This window comes from Seriola aureovittata, chromosome 5 (assembly GCF_021018895.1).
Source record: "Seriola aureovittata isolate HTS-2021-v1 ecotype China chromosome 5, ASM2101889v1, whole genome shotgun sequence".
Lineage (NCBI taxonomy): Eukaryota > Metazoa > Chordata > Actinopteri > Carangiformes > Carangidae > Seriola > Seriola aureovittata.
Window position 1 is genome coordinate 18,594,659 of NC_079368.1, and position 24,752 is coordinate 18,619,410.

General features: G+C 39.9%; 1 protein-coding gene across 2 annotated transcripts in view; it reads left to right on the top strand.

The window, feature by feature from the left end:
• The window catches only part of slc4a4a (solute carrier family 4 member 4a), a 54,191-nt gene that overhangs the window by 15,595 nt on the left and 13,844 nt on the right, over positions 1-24,752 (top strand). Inside the window, exons 5-15 of one of the 2 annotated variants that reach the window (XM_056375486.1) lie at positions 6,745-6,880; positions 9,152-9,312; positions 11,589-11,768; positions 14,815-14,891; positions 19,960-20,117; positions 21,307-21,394; positions 21,933-22,087; positions 23,164-23,274; positions 23,390-23,564; positions 23,660-23,793; positions 24,188-24,462. In XM_056375486.1, the coding sequence (XP_056231461.1) occupies positions 6,745-6,880; positions 9,152-9,312; positions 11,589-11,768; positions 14,815-14,891; positions 19,960-20,117; positions 21,307-21,394; positions 21,933-22,087; positions 23,164-23,274; positions 23,390-23,564; positions 23,660-23,793; positions 24,188-24,462 (1,650 nt within the window). The remainder of the gene's footprint in view (positions 1-6,744; positions 6,881-9,151; positions 9,313-11,588; positions 11,769-14,814; positions 14,892-19,959; positions 20,118-21,306; positions 21,395-21,932; positions 22,088-23,163; positions 23,275-23,389; positions 23,565-23,659; positions 23,794-24,187; positions 24,463-24,752) is intronic. The other variant, XM_056375487.1, reaches the window with a different exon arrangement.

The following is a 24,752-nucleotide window of genomic DNA, read 5'->3' on the forward strand; positions in this document are numbered from 1 at the left end:
CCTCTTGTTTGGTCAGATGGACGCTGCAGGGACTTTGAGTCCATCTCCTGGTTGCATGTGTGACCACTGCAGAGTTATTTGACCCCTGCTCATTTTGATGAGCGTGTTTTTTTTTTTGTTTTTTTTGCTAAGCATTTTCCCATCTTTTTCTACCAGGATCAAATGTTCTCTCAAAGTGGATTACAAAGATTACTTAGAAACTTGGTTCATATACAAATGGGTTTAATTTCCCAAAGTCAGGGAGAGCAAGCTACAACTGCTGTGATGTATTAATTTTTTTCTTTTGTTTTTTTGTGAACACATCTCCGATTTTATGTTCATTCTTCACTGGGAGGATACCAGCTCCTCTCACAATTTGAAGTACAGTCTTTGGAATTGCAAAGATCACATGACTAAATGCAAAGGTCTGTTTTCCTTCTGGCTCCTGAAAAGGTGACATTTTGGAACTACCCAGCTTTCACACGGAAACAGCCATCAGTGCAAGAGCAAACCATATTTTTCCTTTAAAGCACTGATTAAATTCTAGATGTGCTCTACTTGGTGCCAAATATTTTCTTTGAGTGTAATGAGGAAGGATTCAAACCGAAGAGGTTTACAGTGACAAATTATGGCCTGACAGTGATTCTGTTTCTGACATATTTGTCGTGGGTCTCATCTGATATCACAAATCCTAATGGGACTATTGATCACTTCAGGAGACATTTCCCTTTCCCCTAAGACTCATTGGCCTGCCCTTAATGAATATGATTGGTTCAAGAAATTTAAACAACCCACAATGTTTTTTTCTCACACATCACAAAATGACAGCAGGGATTCAAAACCTTTCTTCTGCTCTGGCACGTTGACAACTTGTAAGTTGAGCATTATACTATCCACAGACCAACAGACTGTTTGTTTGAGATATTGTTCAGTATCATAGGAAAAGAAATATCAGTAGGAAAGGTCTCTGGATATTGACTGGATAAATGACTTAAATGTTTGAAATGCCATCCGTTTCTTTCTGGGCCGATTGATTAGTTAATCTTCATTGATCGGCCCTCAGATCACCAATGTTTCCCCTCCCCCTCAAATCCACAGCCGTACCTTACCCCTCTGTCCTATGAGTGTACCTATAAGTCTGTAAGCTTGATTCTCTGCTACAAACTATGAAGATGGCACTTTTGTGGGTATCAGACAAAAATACTCTCATTCCAAACAGTGAAGTGGGTTTAAATGGTCCAGCGTGAAGATTTTAGGCTGTACATTATCACATAGTAGCTCACAGGAGATGCACAACTAGCTGCAAACTTTGCTTTTTTGTTCCGCCTACTTTCGGTTCACTTGCTTCATCTGATTTACTTCAGTAAATGATAACCTTTCAGAATGACTTTCGGCATTAGTCAGTCAGTGGACATGAGTGGACTTGAGTTTGCTGGCATCAGTTGAAGATGATTTTATGTTTACCCAAGTTTGTGACGACTGCACAGCACACTGCATGTTTGAGATTGCGTCTATGCCCCTTATTCAGTGTCTCATGATGATGATGCCTCATATTTTGATGTATGATTGTCATAGGTATAAAATTGAGAACCCTGACATCAAATGATTTTAGCATCAGATATTTTAAATCTTAAATCTCCACTATTTCTGTATTGTCTTTATAGAACTGTTGGTTAATCTCATTCACTCCTCAGTCTGAAACAACAGCAACACCCCAATAGGTAGATATTTTAATGTCTTATCTTAGTCTATTAACACGTTCTGTTTGGATTACTTACACCACAGATCGGCCCTTTACATCCATAATTCATGCCATATTCCTCTAATAACTTTGCAAGGCGCTTATTTCATGTTCATATGTATTCAGAGTGCGAGTTATGGTGTTCCTCAGGTCACCAGTTTGGGACCCCCAACTTTTGAATGAAGAAATTGCAGTCCAGTCATCATTTACCATTTATAAGCAACAGAACCAACCCTTACTCAGTTCACTAATCTCACCGTAGCAGTCTGACCTTTTCTGTATGATCTTAGTCTGATCTTAGCTAATTTTAGCCAAGTGTAGTTTGATGTTGTCTAACTGACATTTCTGAGTCAGTTGTTTACTCTTCTCTGCTTCTACTACTTTGTTGCTGCGTTTTAACATGTCAGAGATAAACATAACACAAGTAGAAAATAACATGTAAACACATATTGCCTTGCTAAAAGGCACATTTAGCCAGTGACTCATGATAATCTTAGAGCATGAATGAGATAAATTAAGATTTATATACAGGTAAATACTGGTAATGTTGCTGAGCCTTCCTGGACAAAGGGGTGCATTAAGCCCTTTTGTAGACAAACTTTGGGATAAACATGAACTTGACCTTGCTGTGATGAGTTGTATTGTGCTACAGTTAAAGCATACAGAAAATGTGGTTGTACGTTCAGCATACATGCAAACAGCTCACTGATCATTTCATTTCACATTCTTTCTCCCAAGCTGGTATTTGTTACATTCTCATCAGAACAACAAAATACCAGAGCTTGATGGTCTGGGCATAAATACTGTGCTCTCAATGGATCACCCTCAGGGTGTCACTCTGCATTCAGCCCAATCCCTGTTTGCTTGCCTGTGCGCTAGCCGCCCTGCATACTGAATGTCGGACTTTGTGGCATGGAAAACATTTCCTGTACTCTGTGATCCTCTCTTCCCTTTGAATGAGGTGGCGGGGAGTTGCATTATGATTGCATGTACAGTCACAAACAATGGACGTGCTATTAGATCCCATGTTGCCTTTTACTGTGCCGAGTTTCTCAAAAAGGTCAGAGGAGATGGAAGGTATTTGTGTAGGATGCATGTCAAGAGTGGGACTAAACAGGCCTTTAGTGGCAGTCACACTAAGCTTTCTACTGGGCAGCGGGCATTCTTCCTCCATCCCCTATCCCATGAGCCTCTGCTGCTGGGACAAAGTCCTCTTTGTATGCCCATGGCTCTTGGCTAGAGCACACAGCTTTGAAATTGCGTTTGAACGATGGGATTTTCATTTCTATCCCTCCTTTTCGTGCTTGCTCTCACCCCTCTTTGCTTTCACTCTGCACTGAGTCTCACCCCCCCGAACACTCCTCACCCACCCTCCCATCTTTCTCTTAGCAACTGCTGAGTGGGACAGTATTGCATTGACACCAACACTGTGCTTGTTATCAGATTTTTTTCCTGGATAGCGTGGATAGGCAGCATCAGTCTCTCATGAGGAATTAGAAAATCTCTCTTGGACACTTGGATAAACTCTTGAGTGAAACCAGTTTTTAATGTCCACTATTTATTAGAAGAATCTTCAGAAGAACGTTTAGTCTCTAGTTTTTATTCTTTACGGATGGGTGTAGGACAATTTCAGATTTACATATATTAGTTTTTCCATGAAAACTTGTTTGTTTTGTCACTCCTTCATTGCAGCTTGTTTCTCGATCATAAAAATTTGAGAATGCTAAATCCCAGTTTATTATTAGTATCAGCTTTTAATTAAATATATTATAATCTTGTACCAAAATTTAAGTTCTAAGATAATGAGTTATCTTCAACAGGATGTCTTTAGCTTTATTTCACAAGGGAAAAAACAAATTTACTACACTGGGCTTATCATATTCACTTCTTTTTAATGAACTGTATGCACATTTAAGGAATACAGCAGTAGATGGTCTGTGTGAACCTACATCACTGAGGCTTTGACCCCTGCCTTGCACTAGACCGTTGGCTATTGTTTCCATGCAATTTTGGCCATATATGTATTTAAAGCTTGTTTTAACTGTTTACTGTAATCAGCGTAAATCACTGTGGATATGAGTGTCAGCTGAATGTGTGAAATGCACATGTAAATTATTCCACCCAAGGTGTTATTAAACAGGTTGCGGTGACTTAAGCTAGTTGCAGCTTGTGGAAACGTGTGTGTGTGTGTGTGTTTGTTTGTGTGTGTGTGTGTGTGTGTGTGTGTGTGTGTGTGTGTGTGTGTGTGTGTGTGTGTGTGTGTGTGTGTGTGTGTGTGTGTGTGTGTGTGTGCGTGCGTGCGTGCGTGCGTGCGCGCGAGCGCGTGCGTGCGTGCGTGTGTGTTTGCTTGCTTGTGTGTGCGCCAGCAGACAGTTTATCCACCACCTAGTAATCTTACAGCTGCTTGTCTGGCTCGTACCTGCTGTTGTTGTTATTGTGCTGCAGAAAAAAAAACACAATGAAGTGAAACTTCAAGCCTTCATCTCATTTACAGTTTGGCTACTTGCTGCTGACTGAATGAATGAATGAATGACTCAGTGTGGTGGGTGGTAATGTGAAGAGTGGTGTGTATGGAAATGTCTAGCCTTCATCTGCAAAGAAAAGTCCAGCTAAAGACACAACGCTCAGTTAGCAGAGATTATTGTCCTTCCTCTGTGATGCAGGTTGTTTTACTTCCACTCCTGCATTAATAAAAAGTTTGTTTGCAAATGTTATTGATGATATAACATAATTTCCCTTCTTAACATTACAAAGTTGGGTGGTCAGGCTACCAGAGCAGTTTTTATGACGATGCTTTTTAGACTGACAAGATGAAAACTCAGAGGGAAACCCTGAATATCTGTATTTTCAGGAATAAAAATTGTTAAATTTCAATAAATTCAATATTTATAGTCAACACTGGTGTATTAGCAGACTGTTATGTAATCTGATCAGACAGCTTTGTTATTCTCATTCACATGCACACACATATGTTGGTGCTTCTGTGCTTGTGTGGACGCTGCATTCCTTAATCTTGGCTGTAACCGTCACAACCTCATGCCCATACTATTATGTAAACCTCCAAACTTGACCTTCAGCTCTTTGAAGAAACACACCACACTGGTAATTCTGTCACATAGATCTATACAGTATATTCTATTAAGTTAATATAACACAACATTAAAAAAAAAAAATTACAGTTAAATTTGCAGTTAGTAAATTTTGTGTGCAAGCTAATAATGTCCATAAGATTAAGGAAAAATGTTATAGAGGTTACACTGTTTCTTTACATGATGTGTAAAAGGAACTGATAAGTCTCTGCACCTCCTCTGTTGTTTAAATTACAACATCCAGATCACTGTCTGGTTCACATCATGTTCGCTGTTTTGAATAAACCAATTGAATCAATGAAAAAAAAGAGCAAACAGATCCTGCGATCCAGCCAATTGTATGCAATAATGAATAACACGTTCACATTAGAAGGTAAGTCTACAGTATTCCTAACATTAACAGGTTCCTTTATCTGAGGAAGCAAGTTCTCACATCACATTATCACTACTTCGTTTGGAAGGGCTCCTGTCAGAAGCGTAAGAAAAAAGCAGAAAGAAACCTATTCACTTTATCTAATTCAATCCAACCTTTAATTAAACTATGACTGATTATCATGGAAATGTTTAACTCATTTTCTCAGTATTTAAAGTACAGAGTCATCTCTGCGTGACAGTTAGTGTCTGTGACAGTAATTGCATCTGGATCTGGGATTCAGTTCTGCCTGTTCAGACAAGTTGAAAATGAACTGATTAACATCCACTTAGAGCTGGCCCACAGTATCTTGTGTCTAATGCATTATGCAGCATCCTTCTGACTGACGTGACACAGCAGAAGAGTCACAGGGACTTTAGCCTTAATGGACCATTTTGAAGACATTTTGACATGTCATAGCAGGAAAAGCACAGGTGTAATCAATAGCATTAATGATAACTATGTTCCATTTATCCCGGTTCCAGGTCTCTGATTTCATATTGATCTCCATCATCCATCATCGATGAGCAGTTTGCAGCTTCTCCACAGTAACAGCCTGATTCCCCCGGCAGAGATGCCATTGTTTCATCTATGTGAGCTTTTCCTGTAAACGAGCTCTAGCTCTGGTGATGCACCATGCTCTGGTCTTGTGTGGTTGTTTGCTAATGACAATAATCTTTGTGTGCAGTTTTCTACTTGCATGGGCAGGCTTTCATGCAGGGGGGGGGGGAGTGATCATTTGTGGGCTCTCGTTTACAGTTCAAATATCGTTTCCACTTGTTGGAACAAGGTGTGAAGATGTCGACATGTTTGAGTAGCACTGAAAAGTATTATTTATATATCAATTCTATTGAAATTCTGTTTGGCTCTGTTTTGTGTTGCTCTATAAATATTCAAATGAGAATACAAGGGGAAGGAAAGCCAAGCCTCTGCTAAAGAATAGGCCAGTTTGTGAACCATTTCCTAATTGTTAATGAGGGGCTCCAGGGTAGCTTGCCAAGGCTGGAGGGCCAATGGCGAAGGCCTGTTTGAACAGGGAAGGGGGGGCAGAGAGGGAGAAGGGGCTAGCTGTGGGGACACTGTCACTGAGGGGACCCCTAAACCCCATCTGCCCCCTCCTACCTGGTTCACAGAGTGCTGGAGCAGGCAGCTGAGAGCGGCTGTCACTTCCACCCAAGACTTTAATGAGGGTCTAGCTGCAGCTTTGGGACCCTGGTGAGCTTGTGTCGCTTGCCGACTGCAGTCTGTGTAGCAAACCCTGGGTCAGTTGATTTGGAGAGTACAAAGTGGTCACGAGATTCTAAAGATGTCTAACAACAACAATAACCAAGAGGAGAAGGAAGAAAAGGAAGAGGACACGGAGGAGAAAGGAGAGGAGGTCATGGTGAAAATCCCACCACCTCCACCTCCTCCTGAGGTCAACGCAAAGGGTCCAGCTGAGGAGGGGAAGCCGGTGCCCAAACCCTTGCCCAATGGGCACCATTGCCAGCCTATGAACCGCAGTATTTTTCCTCTCTCCACAGTCTCGCCAGCAGCTGAGAGGATCCGCTTCATCCTCGGGGAGGAGGATGACGGCCCAGCACCCCCACAGCTCTTCACTGAGCTGGATGAGCTGCTGTCGGTGGATGGACAGGAGATGGAGTGGAAGGAGACGGCCAGGTAAGGACCTCAGTCTCAGACTTGGGACTTCCTCTTCTATATGTGAACTTTTGTTTTCACAGTTGTAGTGATGTTTAGAAACCTTCTCCACTCCTTTAGATATTTTTAAACCGCCCAGACTGGGAAATAACTAAGCAAACATTTGTTAATTTCTCAGTCTAAACTCTGTTCTTCTAACTTTAGGGAATTTGGTGTGTGCATTGCATTTGGAGCAGCATGAAAAGCAAGCACACAGGGCTTCACAGGTTTCTCCTGTGTGGCCCACTAGTGGGATGGGATAGGACAGAGATGGGATGATTGTTTATACATCATTAGCGTTGGATGAGTGAAGCTCTCTCATGGGGAAACTGGATCCCGGGGCTGCTGTTCGAGGCTCCAAATGAGTTGATTTTTTTTTATCCTAACCTCTGACCAATTGTACCGCAGAGAGAAGTCACATTTTAGTTCACTGTTGGTTGAATGATTTGCAGAGGAACGCTTCTGAAGAACTCTCCTGTCAGAGTCTCTATGTATATTACTGTGTATAAGTGCTTTTACTTTGAACCAAGTCTTGTTTTTTAAGATTTAGTCCTATTTTTTAATTTGTTTGTTTTAAATTAACCTCATATTAACAGCTCATGTATTGATCCAGCTTCTGTCTCCTCACCTCCTCCACATGTAAAAACACTTGATATTGGATTGGTATAAGATTAACACAGATGAGCTTAAACTGAATCATTGTGTCATAATTCAAATGATGACACTATGGCTTGTCAGTTCTGCAGAAACCTCCCTATTGGGAGGCATCATTAGACCTTATTTTAACTTGGATTGGACCAAATGCATGTAAATCAAAATGCAAAATTGAATGAGAATGCATTATGGCATTTAACACTGTGGACTTTCCTCAGATCATGTCATATCAACCATCTGGAAAAAGAAGACTAAAAACTTTTTTATCTACCTGGGATTATTTTTAAGGTTAAACAAGCTTTAGGTTCATCATCATTCTCTCAATATACAACATTCAGTATTCAGGGGAAGAAAATGGTTTTTCAGTGCCACAGAATGATAGAAGTTAAGAAATAATTTTCCTTTCACGAGGCCAGATTTCACTCCAGTCAAGAGTTTAAACGTAAAAAGGCCTTTCCACAACTGAAGTACAATAAAACTGTACAAATAAGAAATCAATACAAGAGGATCAGCAGGGTTAACAAGGTTAAAAGAGAACTGCTGCTCCAAATCCTTCAAAAAGTGTCTGTTACTTATTTTTTCATTTAGCCAACACATTGCTTACAAAAGGTGAAATAAATCAATCTTGAATCCATAATGCCAAACTTATTATTCTGCAAATAACTGTGGAGATTAAGACACAGTGCAATGCTTCATCAAGTGCACTCAGGGGACTCAAAATGAATAAAAGATCTCACAAGTGCTGGGTAGTGCTGGCTGTACGCCAAGTGCAAGTTTGGCAGCCAAACTGGTCAAATAAAACCCGGCTATAGAAACAACTGCTCAGTACCAGTTCACTTTCTCATCCCTCGCAGGGAGGGGGCGTGGGGGGTGGGGAGTGATTAAATAAATACATGAAAAACATAGAACTGATGGTCAATATAAGACCTGATCATTTATTAGAAAGTAATGAATTCATACAGCCCGGTCATAAATCTTCATCAGACATTTTCCTATGCACCTGCCCACCAGATGTGCATCACACAGCACTTTATTTATTTGACCTTAACAACATACGTCATAAAATAAATGACAAAAAGCTGAAATATCATACTCACCACATTGCCATTGAGAATGTATAACTTGTTTCCCCCTGACAAAACATTTCCTATAGTTGTTTTCACAACCTTGTGAGAGCTAAGAGCCAAATTCTTTGAATTATCCCCCTCATGACTTCTTGTGAGGTTGTTGCACGTACGCCCCCATATAAAGGTAACGGGTCGGACTGCTATGAGATTTACAATGCAGCTCAAAAATGGCTAAAGTATATATGTATATGACACATACATTGTGCATTGTATGTGTATGCGCAGTTATATTTAGTTTGAAAGGTGTTGAGGTGTCTGGTAACGCTGGCATCAGTTCCATCTACCCTGATCTGTAATGATGTAGCTTCATGTCCTGCAGGGTCACCATGTGTAGGTTAGTTTGATGTGCTGATTGCACCTATATAAGTGCTTATCCAAGATTATGGTAAACCTGTTTCTGCATGTGCTGTCACTGTCTGGCTTCCTACTCTAATCCAGTCTTTTTTTTATTTCACCTTTTCACCCCTCCCAGGTGGATCAAGTTTGAGGAGAAGGTAGAGAAAGGTGGTGAAAGGTGGAGTAAACCCCACGTGGCCACGCTGTCCTTACACAGCCTGTTTGAACTGCGGACGTGCATAGAGAAAGGCACCATCATGCTGGACATGGAAGCTTCCACTCTGCCTCAGGTTGTTGGTAAGTTGGCCTCAGGTCACTAGGCAACAATATACATGGCATTACGTTCAGGTACAGCTTATTTGCTTTGGCTGTGTTTTGGTTGTGCTACCCAAATAATGTGCACGTTTTGGTACAATGCAGGAAGCACTTGGACAGTGTTTGCATTATTAGTCAATAGGTGTGATTTAGGTATGAAGCACATGACTTTGACAATGGAGACTGGAGTCGGCATCCTTGAAAAATCTTATCCTGGAACTTAGTGTGGAGCAGTGTAGAGGTTTAGTATTTCACTTCTATACTTTGAGAGAATGGTCAGAGCTCCAACACCCCTGGATCCTCCACAGTAATGCAACTTAATGGCTTTTTTTTTTTTGTTAGACCCTCCCTGCTTCTCATATCTTTCAACGTCTACAGCATCAGTTTTATAACATGGGCTTTTTGTTCTAGATCAGAAGTCTCCCCCAGAGCCTTAATGCAACTTCATACACTGACTGAATATAGTGACCCTTGAACCTCAGTCAAGTGTTTAGTCAACTTAAATGTACTTTACTTAACATATTTACCTTATCTCAACCGAGTGACTAAATATAACAATAATTCTTTAATTGCCAAGAGGAAATGTTTGACCATGAATGTTTGGCAGATGCATTCATTTGTCACTTGCTCATGTTATTGCTAAAGAACATAGTCCTACCCCCCAAACACATTAACTAATGTAAATTATACATCAGTGTAATTTGTAGGAGACAGAGTTGGACACAAAAGCAAGTGGAAGAATGAAGTTATTTTATTTAATGAGAGAAGCCTTTTTTTGCTGTCACACAATGACATTGATTGAGGCCAGCATCTTCCTGCCTGTGATACAAGATCCTGTCTGCCAGTTAGATTTGATCGCTCCTCCATGATGTCAAAGCAGCAGAGCTGGTCTGCAGTGTTGTGGGCAGGTTTATAGATTGATGCACATCACACGCAGGACTCAGAGGTTTTTCTTTCTTCCTCTCTTTCGTTTTTTTTTAGGAGTAGCAAAAGGCCAGAGCTGAGGTCCAGGCTGTAATGTACTTTATAGTGGAACAATGTTGGACACTAGTTTGTAAATGGCTCCACAAAAAGTTCCTAATTTGAGGACAGCAAGCCCTCCGCAGTTGCTTTGAGATGATCATGTCTCTCTGTCCTCCTATCTCATGCCACCACCCCAACGCTTTTGTCTGCATGAGGGAGCAGGAGGAAGAGTTACCACTTGGAGTGATTAATGTGAAGTAATTGACTGTGCTGCATGGGCTGCACAGGCTGAGCGGTAGCGGGGCCTCTTGCTTTGAGGCCAGCCGACTTGACTGATGGACCATTAACAGCACTACCCCTCCACAAGAAGAGAAACTCCCCGAGGCTGCTATCTGTCAGCATTCAGGCTCCTGACCCTCTTTTTAAAAATAGGCTAGACCTTTTGATTGAGCCATTTCATGATGCCATGAAAACTCTCATACAGGAGCATTACAGTCTGGGTGGCACTAATTGACTCCTTACAAGTATGAAGAGACTTTTTATGGTGACTTGGTTATTTACTTTGAGTGAAGCAGTTACAAAATTTAGGCTGTTGGATAAGATGCTGCATAGAGAGAAAAAGTAGATCCAAAGGAAAACAATTTGAAAGTAGAGCAGAGTTCACTTTGACAAATGTGGAAGTTGCGCAGAGTATTCTTTTAGTTGATTTATTTTATTTTTAAGCTTTTTTATTCATTTACTTTTACTAAAAAAGTAAAAGTTTTAAACATCTACTACTTGCAGTTTGTTCTGTTTGCTTTTCTCCATTTCATATCACTTTAATTTGATTAACTTTTTTAAAGGTCCATTATTTTACACTTTTGTGGTGTTTTATTTGAAGTGTTGATCCATAAGAAGATATAGTATCAAAAACCATCTCAATGTAGTTTTACATCTTCTCTCTCAGACTTTTTTGGGAGCTCTAGCAACAACAGGTCGGTGAGGGTGATGATTGTTTCGTTGTGACATCACAAAGTTACAGAAGTCCTGATGGCTTGTTTTAATCGTTGGTCAGACAAAATAGGTTAATGGAAAACATCAGTTTCATTATCATTATCATCAGTATCATTAGTTTTATAGACTTAACACTCACAGTAATTAATTTAAAAAAAAACAAAAATGAAAATAATTATTTATCATTGGATGCAATAATGTATTCTGTCATGTCTTAAATTAAATGTTATTCAACTCCATGTGAAAAGCTCACTTACTGAAATAATTCTTCTTCCTTGTCTCTCCTCTCTCTTCACCCTCAGAGCTGATCACTGACAACCAGATAGAGATTGGGCAGCTGAAGGCAGACCTGAAGGACAAAGTGATGTACACGTTGCTACGGAAACATCGCCACCAGACCAAGAAGTCCAACCTGCGCTCTCTGGCTGACATCGGCAAGACGGTCTCCAGTGCAAGTAGGCTGTTTTCCAACCAGGAAAACGGTAATACTGATGCCAGTTTGGTGCAGTCTTTTTTTTGTTATTGATTTTAAGAAAAAAAAATTACTTTATGATAAATTTGACTTCACATAGCTACAGTACTGAGTTTAATTTACATTTTTTGTTACCTCAATTTAGGAGATGAGGTGTATAGAGATTTTGAGGGTGCAATAAAGGACACACTACTGCCATTCTCTGCATGAACCCAATAATAATATGCACTAAAGTCATAAATAAGTACCAGTGTCTCCGTCAGAGATGCTGAAAAACATTTTTATTGGAGACCTTATCAGAAATGTGACATTTTAAGGTCTTCACATGAAAATCCTATTAATGCTACTAGAGTACCACTTCTTTCTCACTAAACCTGTCATTCAACTAGTGAAACTAAAGTTTCTTGATGTCTTTTGCTAATTCAAAACACAGATTTGGTGTTGCCACTCTAACAGCATTCTCAATGCACTCATTGTATGCTATTGTACTACTGTACTAACTGTTATGAAACTGATCAGAAGCAAAAATGATCAGCACCTGTAAGAGTAGGCGGAGCTTATTTCAAATTGACTTCCCGCTGTAAATTTCAACACATTGTACATGTATTTATGACACTGGAGAGAAAAGTCCAAGGCCATGGGAAAATCATAAAACTGACACAGTATTTTGATAACATATGAGTATCATTCACAGCTGTCAGAGTCTCTAAATTTGATTATCTATGTTCATATGATTCTCACCTCATTACATTTTTAATTTAATTTTGTTGAAATTTCTGAAAATTCATGTGTCATGTGTAGTGGAACATAACGCATGTTTTCATCACAGAAGGGATGGACTGTCACTTTGCTTCGCTGAAAATTACAAAAAGAACTTAATTCATTCAGAAAAAATGCACAAAACTAAACCAATAAAAATCAGTGCAATTGGCTTAATTGGACATTTTAAAAGGATTTTAGTCGCTGTATGAAGAGGAATTAATGTCCATCTGCTGTGTTGTGTATAAAAGTCTCACTGAAATCCACTCTGTAACAAAACCCTAACAAATGAACAACTAACGAATATTTGTCAGGACTAATGAGCTGCAAGTAAAAACCTTATTAATCAGAATATTTAATCAGCCTCTGAATCAGTGAGATTTAAAGTAGTCTCAGTCGTGAGCAAAGTGACGGCCTGAACACACTGATGTGTATTAGACAGTAACAGCATGTGTATGTGTAAGTGCTTTGATTGTAACACATTGAGTAACTGAATATTTCATTGTGTTGAAGATGTAATTAATCTGTTACCAGCCATGGGTCTTTGGAAAGTGAAGTTATTTATGACCTGCTATCAGATTTATGAATCCAGTTTATGACTCAATCAAAAGAAAAAAAACTCCTTGTGGTCATGATTCTGCTTTGTCACAGTTTTTAAATGGAAATTCAGCACATAAAAGCCGGAGCCTCTAATCAAGATCACAGTACTGAGATAAAGAGCTTCACTGATAATCATTAATTGATTCCAACTTCACAAGTACGTCTACTGATATATTAAAATTAAATTTGACCCAAGTTCTTCAGTCCAGCGACCCATGGCCTTATTTAAAGACACCACTCCTCTCACTCCACTGTTTCTCTGCACAGCTTCTTACACCACAAATCATGTTTTACAGATCTTTAACAGCCACTTGATTTTGTTCTCCTAACAAATCTCATGCTTCGGCTCTTTGGGCTTCTCTGTCAACCCTCTTTTTCCACCCTTGCTCTGCTTCCCTGGACTGGGTGTGATAACCTGTTGCTGCTGCTGCTGCTACTAAAAGCTCGTAGTCCTCTCGAGAACTCTCTGACTTGCCTGTCGGGTCGCATTTCAATGGAGGACTTGCAGACCCAAAGGAGTACCAGCATGGACTGGCTTAGTAAGTTCACTGGACGGCGTCTCCGTTCACACTGCAGCCCACTGATGAGTTCTGAGTCACTGCCGTTTTATGAACAGACATAATGACCGAAGGCTTCAAAGACTTAGACATCTTTAAAAAAGAACGAGTAGTACTTTGTTTTTTCAGTTATATCACTGACTTCAATATGATAACGCTGATCCAGCCGATCAGATGATTGTAGCGCATATCTAATCCATGTGACCCGGAAAGAAATTGGAAAATGTGACTCTGCAACTTTCAGCTGCAGTTTGAACGTAGTCGTGACCAAAATATAGTGTAAACCTTGACCTCTCTTGTCATTCAGACCCCATTCAGACAGTAGATGTTTATGCTTTATTGAGTAGTGACATATTATATTGTTTTTATTTAAAGCAATTTTAATTTTTAAAGGAATACTTCCCAGCTATATTTCGCTAAAACTTGATCCTTTATATTTTCCTAAATTTAAGCTGTTTTTTTTTTTTACCCTGAGTTTTATCATTTTTACTGGCTGCATCATACTGACAAGCATGATATTACCCACAATGCTCAGGGGGCAGATGTATGAAAAGCTGCAGTGGCATCAGAAATTGCACTCGTTGACGTTTGTCCTCCTCTGGAAACCGTCTGTTATCTGTGACTTAAGTCAGGTCACGTTCTGCTGTCACTCCTCTGATGATGGAGGCGAGAAGCTGAAACCAAAAGTCAGCAGAGCGTCCATCAGTCTGTTGTTTCACCTGCCTCACACCAGGAAAACACAGATGTTAAGATGAACAGATATTTTCAGAGTAAGGATGGATGCACACAATGAAAAAGCACCATAGTTGCATAGAATACTGTAAGCCTTGAGAAGGATGTTTACAGAATAATAATGATCCAATTCTCCTGCTAAATCCTGTTTCTCGTAGTCAGCTGTAAACTCTGGTGTGCTCCAGAATCTGTAATGTACGTATGATAGTCAGTGGTGATTGTTTCTGTCTACGGTTTGCATGAGTATCACTGCTCTCTTTGTTATTCCTTTCGGCGCTGCATGGAAAAAGCAAACTATCTGGGCCACTGTCTTTTCTTGGGTCTCTGCCGTCCTCTTCCCCGCTCACTTCTTACATCCAGGTGAAGGTGAATCTGGTTTAACTGCTCAGGGTTGCTGTGTTTTAACAGATAGTCCCACCACAACTCACCGGAACCTGACCTCCAGCAGCCTGAACGACATTTCTGACAAACCGGAGAAAGATCAGGTGAGTCACCCTGGTGATTCCCTACAGGAAATCTGTTGTTGTTGTTGCTGCTGCTCTTTGCTCCAGTGTTTCTTCACTGGTGTTTGTAGAAAACCTGTCAGTCAAACTCTTGTGGGCTACGCCGGCGACAGCCAGGGCCAGAGCCATTATGTTTTCAGGTTGTCCGTACAAGGATGAAATGAATAGACTTCGGCGGTCAAAGGTCAAAGGTCACAGTGACCTCACAAAACACGGTTTTAGCCTTGTGAATGCCATATCTTGGCAACCCCTCAAATGAATCCCTTCAAATTTGGCGCACATGTTAATTTGGATGCAATGATAAACCGATTAGAATTTGATGGGTCAGAGGTCAAAGGTCACTGTGACCCCACAAAACACATTTTGGCCACAACTCATGAATTCGGCAAATTGTTTAACATACCGGGGGGAACACATGAATCAATGTTTTATCAGATTTATGTATGAAAAATCTTTAGAATGAAGAGTCCGATCAGATATGTATCAGCTAGATAAGTCAGTTATTGAGGTCGTGAGGTTATTTGGCACCGAAAATCTCCAGGTTTTAACTTGAGTTAAAATTAAGTTGCCTTGTACGTCATGGCTTGTTATTCTGAAACAGATTCTTGGTGCATTGAAACGGTCAGCTGCAGAAAAAGGGCAGTAACAGAGAAAAGAGTCAATCATTTATTTAACAGCCAACTAGAACTGACGTTTGTTACAAGCAAATGCCTTTCAAGCTTGACTAGACCACAATGACAGAATCACTGGCTGGCTCTGTCAGCGCTAACTTGTTAGCCTGATGTAGCTTCATCCAATGTAGAGCTGGAGAAACCAGTCACGGCAGACTGAGGCTGCCGGTTCAGACTAGAGACAGCAATGTCTAAAGTGCATTGTTCCACACGCTGTCGTCATCACGCAGCCTGCTGCAGCCAAGTCTGTTAAACTATATTCAAGTTGCTTATGTAATATGTCTGCTTAGCAGTTTATTGAAAGTCTGTGGATAAACTAAATAAACTTTTCCTTTCATGGTCAGCGTGGGGATTGTTGTAACAAGAAGCGTCAGCAGTGAGGTTGATGCTTAGGCCAAGAATCTGTGGTACAATGAATAACACAGAGAAAAAAAAAAATCAATGATTAAGTCAGAGTGGAGAGTACACACCCAAACACACACCTGTACTCTTAAGTCCACTTCCACTACAACTTTCTGATACACTATGTCTTAGATTATCAGTCACAGAGATATCAGTGTTTATTATCAATTAATTTCCATCATTTGCAACATGCAGACTTCTCCTTTGCCCTCTGCAGTTTGAATGGCTCCCATTTATCACATCTTATCTACAGGCGAGTGGGTACCTAGAAGAATATCACAACACCGACTGCCTGCCTCGTTTAAATGACAAGTGCAGCCGGCGAAAGCTCCTACAATATTTTCCATTCCAGACTTGAGTGGGTCAGAAAGAAAATGTTTAATCTGTATAAATTCGATTTGAAGCCAAAGTCACAGGAATGTGTCGGGTCTGTGCTCTATTGATGACCTACTTGTTCATGTACCTTTTCCAGTCTGAGTGGATCATGACTTCAGAAAATTGAACCAGCAGCAAAACAAATGAATTTATAGATCGTTACAGATCATTGTATTACCAAAATTGACAGATGACCATCAGTCTCTGTGTATTAGTGTTTTCCAGAATGGTTACATCATACAGTAAAATCCATTTGATTCTGACAGAGGAACAGTTAGGTTACCACAGTTCACAGCACATATTTGTTCATATGGTCTCATCTCAGTCCTGTGGGAGGAGGGAATTAGGTCAAACCGACCCACTAAGTCGTCCTGTGGGACAGATAGAGTAGGAAAGAGACAACTGGACAGGAAGCCGGTCTCCTAAACTGAAACTCTTCCACACCCACTCAGCCTGTTAATACCATTCAGAAGTTTCCTCTGTGGGCCAACACGCACTGATCGTTTTTCCTCACTGCCACTCGTCTGATAACTTCGTGCTTAACGACAGAGATGAGCTGGAGACGAGAGCAAGGTAGATTCACATTCAAAGACCAGAGTAGGATTAGGTGCATAGAAGAATTATCATCATCCATTTAACCTTGGCTCATTATTGGACTGATGGACAATCATGTTGCATGGCTACTTCAAAGACAATGACCTGTTTCAGAGACCAGATCTGATCTTACAGATGGTGATTTTAACAAAGTCTGCAAAATCTCTTTTATGATGTTTTCTCTCCATACTGCAATGGTTAACTTTAGAGGGTAGATTCATCCAAATTACAAAAAAAGAGGGTGTAATAACACAGTTTGTTCCAACACTGCCTTTGACAGACAGAGGGTAAGTGATCTACAAATGTTGAGGCACCTGTGGGAATTGTTTGCATCAACTGTGGCAGTTTAAAGTTTATGTAAATGCACAGTTAATATTTTCCTGCTGATCTCTAGTGTAATCTAGCAATGCAGATAGTTTTGGGTTTATATGTCTGTGGTTTTATCACGTCACACCTTCTCAGAGTTCTCTGAGGTCTGATGAACCAACCAGGCCTCATCTAAAAGCTTTTAGACGAAGCAGCGTTAAGTTTTTATTGGTCCTAGCTGCTGTTTGAAAATCATTTTTTTGTCATATGGGCAATTAAAGTATCTTGTACTACAGTTTCCAGGTGTTCAAAATGAACATCTTCCCCAAAAACAAAAAAGCAAAGATACTTCATGTTAATTTTTGCCTGGTGCCAGATTGAAGTATACGTAGTTTACGAGGGCAGTGTGGTGTGGATTAGCAGTGATCGGACACAGGTCAGAGTGTACAGTTACGCAGGTCTAACCTCTCAACTCAATCATTTACAGACAAACTCTTTGCCAAGAAGGCTCAACAGCCTCTGATTGGATGTGTTTGGATCTCACCAGTTTATGGGATTTCAGTCCTCAGAGGTTGACGACAGTGATCGCTCACGTGCATGATGATGAGTGGTAGACTGTTCAGTTAGCTTCTTTTTGATTTATAATTTTATCCTGTATTAAAATCTATGAATACATTTCAGAATGACGAAACTGCTCTGAGACTATATTTTTGAGACTATTTATGCAGTAGGCTATGTGTTGTTTGCTAACAGGCTCAGTCTGATTGGAGGAAATGCCAGTGTTGATAATCTAATCGTGATCTAATCCAATTTAAACCCTGGAGTAGCTTTAAAAGTCACATTTAACATCTGTATCTGTTCCTCTTGAAACTTATCAGACCATTTTCTGGACTGACAGTAACAACTGATTCTAAAGTTAAAACTGAGGCTATTTTTTTATTATTATTATTTATCTTTTTAATCTGCTTTAATATAATTCATCATGAATTCAGGACAAACAGTTGCTGTAAAGTGTTGAATGTTTAAATACCATAAAGGTGTAAATTACAACAGTGTCATGTAATGGAGGATGAGAATATTGTGACTAAACTTAATGTATGGTTTGGGGTTAATTAATCAATCACTTCAAACTGAACTGAATCTATTATTATGTGTAGAGTGTACTTCAGCCTGACTGGTGTTAGACTTTGATGTGGGTGTCTTGTCACTGGCTTTGTCTTTTCCTGCCTGCTCTCCGCTGTTTTGAAGTTAATATATAACACATTACTTTTCCATGTTAATCTTATCTACATATTTATGATTCAATGTCTTTTGAAGTTTCATTTATTAATGATCTCAATCTGTCCCTAAACATGCCACTTTTTTATCATAGAGAACAAATATGATTGTGGCATTAAATGTAATGTGACGGGTACTGGAGTGGAACCACAGAAAAGTCAAATGGACTTTGTTGCTGATCTGAAGGGCTTTTTATTGCCAGATGTAACATGATGTCAACTAGTCTACCAGTGATACTGGGGAGTGTAGTTTTCTCTGGGCACCATGCTCAGCTGCATGTGTTCAGGAGTTTGAATTTAATTTTAAAAAGGAGCTATTTGTAAGTTTTGCTACTGCTACACTAGCTAACATTAGCATTAACAGCTGTTTACCTACCAGTCTAGAAGAAATATTGTGAGTTCAGCATCAAACTTCTTTCCTTTACTCACCTAGAGCTGTCTCCAATAGTGGAGCGCAACACAATGTTAACTCTTTTCTCTATCACATCTTATTTTCTTTTCAAGTTAGCGAGCTACAAGCTAACCCCGGCCTGTCTCGTCACTTTCCGATACCGAGTCACTGTAGTCTCCAGTCTGCTCAGAGGGCGTATTATAACCTCTTGTCTTGTAAACACAACGATGGCTTAAGCTCTTGAAAAATAGCTAAGAAAATGCTGTAAACCCACTATTGTGCTACTGCAGAAAATAGGTTCACCCTCATTGGCTCGCAGGTTTGAGGTTTTGTTTATGCAGATCAGTTAATTAATTTTGTAGCTCATTTGGGCACAAAATTTCTCATGCCTTTCCATCTTCTCAGTCAAATTCTTATTGTAAACCGAAGTAAAAATTTTGCAGGTTAGCAGTTTTTAATCCTCAATTATGTGAAGCACAAATGGCGTCTAAAATAACTTCCTTCATTAACTACATATTCCAACATGAGACTAAGCTTACAAAACATTTACACACAGAGAAATCCTTGGATAACTGCATCTTCAGGATGCCTCATGACCTCTATTAAAGATGATTTCCTATGTGATGGATTACATCAAGTACAGACACTGTTTGACTGTAAGAACACTCAGAAATATAAAAAGAAAAAAAAGAAATCAAACAATTTCCAGTTTAGTGTAAAAACACTGGGATGTGCCCTTTAATTCTGATCTCTGTGGTTTGAAGGTAAATGTTGAACCCTGGAGCTCAGCAGGTACCTGACCTCCATCTTCATACATCTGACCATCGCCATGACAGAAAGAAATACAGACCTCACGTTACTGCTGGTTCATTATTTAGATCTGATGGGAGCCTCCTGGTTTGGTATTTAAGCTGAAAGGGATTGTCCTGTTTTGATACAGGTTGTTTAATTTAGTGTGCACTGTAGTGGACAGCTTGCTGGTGTGAACTTAACATTTAATGTCAACTCCTCTTTTCTCTCTTTTGTACTTTTAGCTGAGGAACAAGTTCATGAAGAAGTTGCCGAGAGACGCAGAGGCCTCCAACGTGCTGGTGGGGGAGGTGGACTTCCTGGACGCGCCATTTGTGGCGTTTGTGCGTCTGCAGCAAGCTGTGATGCTGGGAGCTCTGACGGAGGTTCCTGTTCCCACAAGGTGCCTGAGATTCATGAAATTCATAGCTTAAGTTTAATCGTAGGAAGTTGCATCAGTGCAGAATTTGAGTTGTTGAGGTGCAACTCAGGCTGTCTTACACGTACATTTTATGGTTTTATAACACTGACAGAAATCTGCAAAGAACACTTAATATTATAGAAAGAAACTCAGAAAAATATGCAAGGAGTGGACACAATTAAATCACTTATCAGCAACACCTTAAATTATAAAGAACTGAAATTTTCCAGTGTTGTTAAATCAAACTCTGACACTTAAACAACTGAATATTATGAGCTTCGCAAATGCAAAATCTTTTGTAGAGCTACTATAAAAGATTGGATTAGTTTGTAATGTTTGTATTTTTTCATTGTGTCTATGTAGGAGCAGCACTGAACTGGTTTCTAAAGTGTTCTTGTTGTAACCAAGGAGCCATAGAGAAATTCTTGGAGGAAACTTTTCAAGCTGTTCTGATTAACTAGTAAATGTTGTATTAAACAAAGTCCTTTTAGAAATTCCTGGGCTGTGGTGACGTATCTAATGCATCACCGTTATGGCTATACTCACTGTAAATAACACCCTGTAAGGTTTTATTGTTGTCATAAAGCTTGTAGAAGTAGTTGTAATCTATTTGAATGGCTTTCATGCTCCATATATGCTGCAGTCAAAACATTCTCACATGTCTGTTGTGAATTCACCTACAGCTTAGAAAGATGTAACTTATACAATACTATTTATGAAGCTGAAGATACTGAGAGATTTTTTTTTGGTTAACAATAAATCATTATATTTTGGTATAAAAACAAACAAGAAACTATGTACAGAGACTCAGTAATTCTACAAACCACACTAAAACAGATGTAATAAAAAATGTGCTACCTCAAAGAAACCACAATGCATTTGATACAAAACAGTTGATGTTCATCTTTAGAGATAATTTCAGTGTTTTAGTGCAAATGTTAATTTAAAGGCAGGTCCCACTTAAGAAGAAAGAAACAAAGGCAGATAATAGACTGGATAATAATCCCCACTATACAAATCTGTGCGTGCATATTAGCTTGTTATCTGTGGCATTTATATATATATATAAAAATATATATATATATATAAAAAAAAAAAAAAAAATATATATATATATATATATATATATTTTTTTTTTTTTTTTTAATATAAATTTGTTTTTCTTTCGCAGGTTTTTATTCATCTTGCTCGGACCCAAAGGCAAAGCCAAGTCGTACCATGAGATTGGCAGAGCGATCGCCACGCTGATGTCAGATGAGGTTAGACTGGCATTAATGTACAAAACCTGAGTTTTATTTTACTGGTGACTCATCACTTTTACTGGCAACATTTATCTCAGTTTACATAGTGATATCTGTGGAATATCTGAAAAGATGTGTCAAAGCTATGATAAATGATCAGGAATGCTTTCATGTTTTTTATATGTATCAATATATTTAGTCCTTAGATTAAAAGAGGATTGTGTATTTTAAATGTTTTGGCCAAAAAAATGTTGCTTGGAATAAAAAGAGGTGATCAGTCTCTCGTGAAAACAATTTAAAGTTGGAGTTTATTCAGACACAGACCGCAGGCTATTCATGAACTCTTAAACCCCAGAGCTGTGCAGTATATGAAGTGATGCTGCACTGCTTCATTGGTGCCTTTATACCTGAATATTGTGCTGTGTGTGTGTGTGTGTGTGTGATCTCACTTTCTGTCCCTCAGATCTGATATTCCACTTTGCTGCCTGGTGGCACTGCATGCTTGAACAGGTCTCTTTCACACTTGAATGCCTCGTCCCCTCTCTTGTCTGTTCAGGTCTTCCATGACATTGCGTATAAGGCCAAGGACAGACAAGACCTGCTGGCCGGTATCGACGAGTTCCTGGATGAGGTGATTGTGCTTCCTCCTGGAGAGTGGGACCCCACCATCAGGATAGAGCCTCCAAAATCCCTCCCCTCCTCTGACAAAAGGTCTGTCTGTTCCACCAAGAAAACAAAGAAAGCCTCGATAGGAGACATTTAAATGTTGTCAGTAGTACTTAAACTTTCTACTGTATATTCCACGTCAGATCGTTTTAAAAACATTTCCGAGGGTTATAAAAAGTCAGAGTGCCAAAAGGTGACTCCTGCTCTGCTTATCTACCTCTTCATGAGTGGAGATTTCCTTGTTGTGATCTTATCTGAAACTACAAGTGTTGACTGATTCAACAAGGACCTCAGGCTGTATGTTTAGTCTGACAGTCATTTATTAAACTCATTTACACACACACACACACACACACACACACACACACACACACACACACACACACACACACACACACACACACACACACACACACACACACACACACACACACACACACACACACACACACACACACACACACACACACACACACACACACACACACACACACACACACAGGCAACCCTGCGTGAAGACATGCAGTTGCTGACACAACACATATACTGAATGTGAGTGGCAGCTTTAATGCAACTGCAGAAAGAGTGTCAGGAGGATTTTACTTTGGAAACACAAGTAATCAGTGCAAGAGTTCGTTCAAGAAAAACTTTGTGGCTAAAAAAAAAAAGTGCAAGACTGTCTTGCATTAAACATGTAAGACTCTGCAGATCCGTGCCCTGTTGTGAATGCTGTGTGAGCAGTAACCACGTTAGGTTAAGGAAGAGCAGTAGTTGCAAAATCACTGAAGTGCATCCAGGTGTACAGCACAGTGTTCAATTATGAACGAGCAGCAGTTGGTTTTATTTAAAGCTGCAGTTCAACTCGGGACTGTCTCAGCTGTTAATGTGAGCATTCATCAATCAGGCTATTTAACCACATAACTCATAACAACGTTGCCTGATTGACACCATGAGACAACGTGCTTCGTTTTCACGGCAGCTTAAATGCTAAAAAAAAAAACCCAAAAAAACCTGCAGGCAGCGTCAACATCAGAAGGTATTAGAGGTGTTGAAAGAATCTCTCACCTGATTCAGAAGTGAAGTGTTTGTTGGTCTGAACAAAGCTGTGTTTGGTATTTTAGGAAAAACATGTACGCAGGAGGAGACTCTCAGATGAACGGAGACATGCCTCATGATGGAGGTCACGGAGGAGGGGGACACGCTATAGGGGAAGAGCTGAAGAAGACGGGGAGGTATGAAATCATCAACAAAACATTTCTGAATAGATTTTATATTAGAATGAATCGCTCCTATATTCATTTGCCTTGCAACATAAAACTGACTGACCTGTTGTCTCTGGGTTTTCAGGTTTTGTGGGGGTCTACTACTTGACATCAAAAGAAAAGCGCCTTTCTTCATCAGTGACTTCACCGATGCATTTCACATTCAGGCCCTGTCGGCCATTTTGTTTATTTACCTGGGAACTGTGACAAACGCCATCACCTTCGGAGGTCTGCTGGGCGACGCTACAGAAAACATGCAGGTCAGACTGAAGATTTGAACCTTTATCAGTTCGTTACAGTGTGAAACTATTAAAGCTCGGAATAATCCCCTGAATGTTTCCACCCATGTGTTCAGGGCGTGTTGGAGAGTTTTCTGGGCACGGCGATCGCTGGCGGGGTCTTCTGTCTGCTGGCTGGTCAGCCTCTCACCATCCTCAGCAGCACTGGTCCCGTTCTGGTGTTTGAACGGCTGCTCTTCAACTTCAGCAGGTTCATTCTCTGTTTTTCTCATTTGGTCAGCAGTTCGGTTACTAATCATAGATCATTTAGTTCTTAAAAAGCAGCGTATCATATGAAACTTTGGTCGGAAACACTCGTATGTAAGTCTGAACGTGCTTGTTTTGAACTTTCTCAAAATTTGCACCATATGAAGTGATTATTTTTATAAGTTATGCTTCCTAAAACTGAGATTATGAGATGAAAGAGATTTAAAAAAGAAAAAAAGAAGTTATGTTTCAACAATAAATAGATTTAAGGAGGAAAAAAATGTCAATGTTGTAAAATAAAATCAAGGAAATATAATGAGAATAAAAAAAGATTTCATCTACGATTTTTGAATATTTATTATGGTTGTCCTTTTTTTTTTGGCCTCCCACCAATACAGAGACAATCACTTCGACTACCTGGAGTTCCGGCTGTGGATCGGTCTGTGGTCGGCGTTCTTCTGTCTGGCGCTCGTGGCCACTGACGCCAGCTTCCTGGTTCAGTACTTCACCCGGTTCACAGAGGAGGGCTTCTCCTGCCTCATCAGCTTCATCTTCATCTATGATGCCTTCAAGAAGATGCTGAAGCTCGCTCACCACTACCCCATCAACACTGAATTTAAGATGGACTACGTCACGCAGTACGACTGCCTCTGTATGGCCCCTGCTGTTCTAGGTGAGGTGGAGTTTAAGAGTGAGGCGTTTAGCCGACACTGTCATCCACATACTGAATGAGCTGAGCATGTTTCACCCACGGATGCCGATGAGACAAATCACTGTCACTGTTCATGAGCTGCTCTCTCTAAAAACTATCCCGGTTTACAACAGACTGTATTTGCCTCTAATTTAATTTCATGTTTAAACATGGCAGTTTAATGTGATCAGAGGGGTTAAAGGGAGGGTTGTTATGAAGTTTGTGATGATGTCATTGTTGAGTATGTAGTTCTAAGGGTGGCACAATCATGG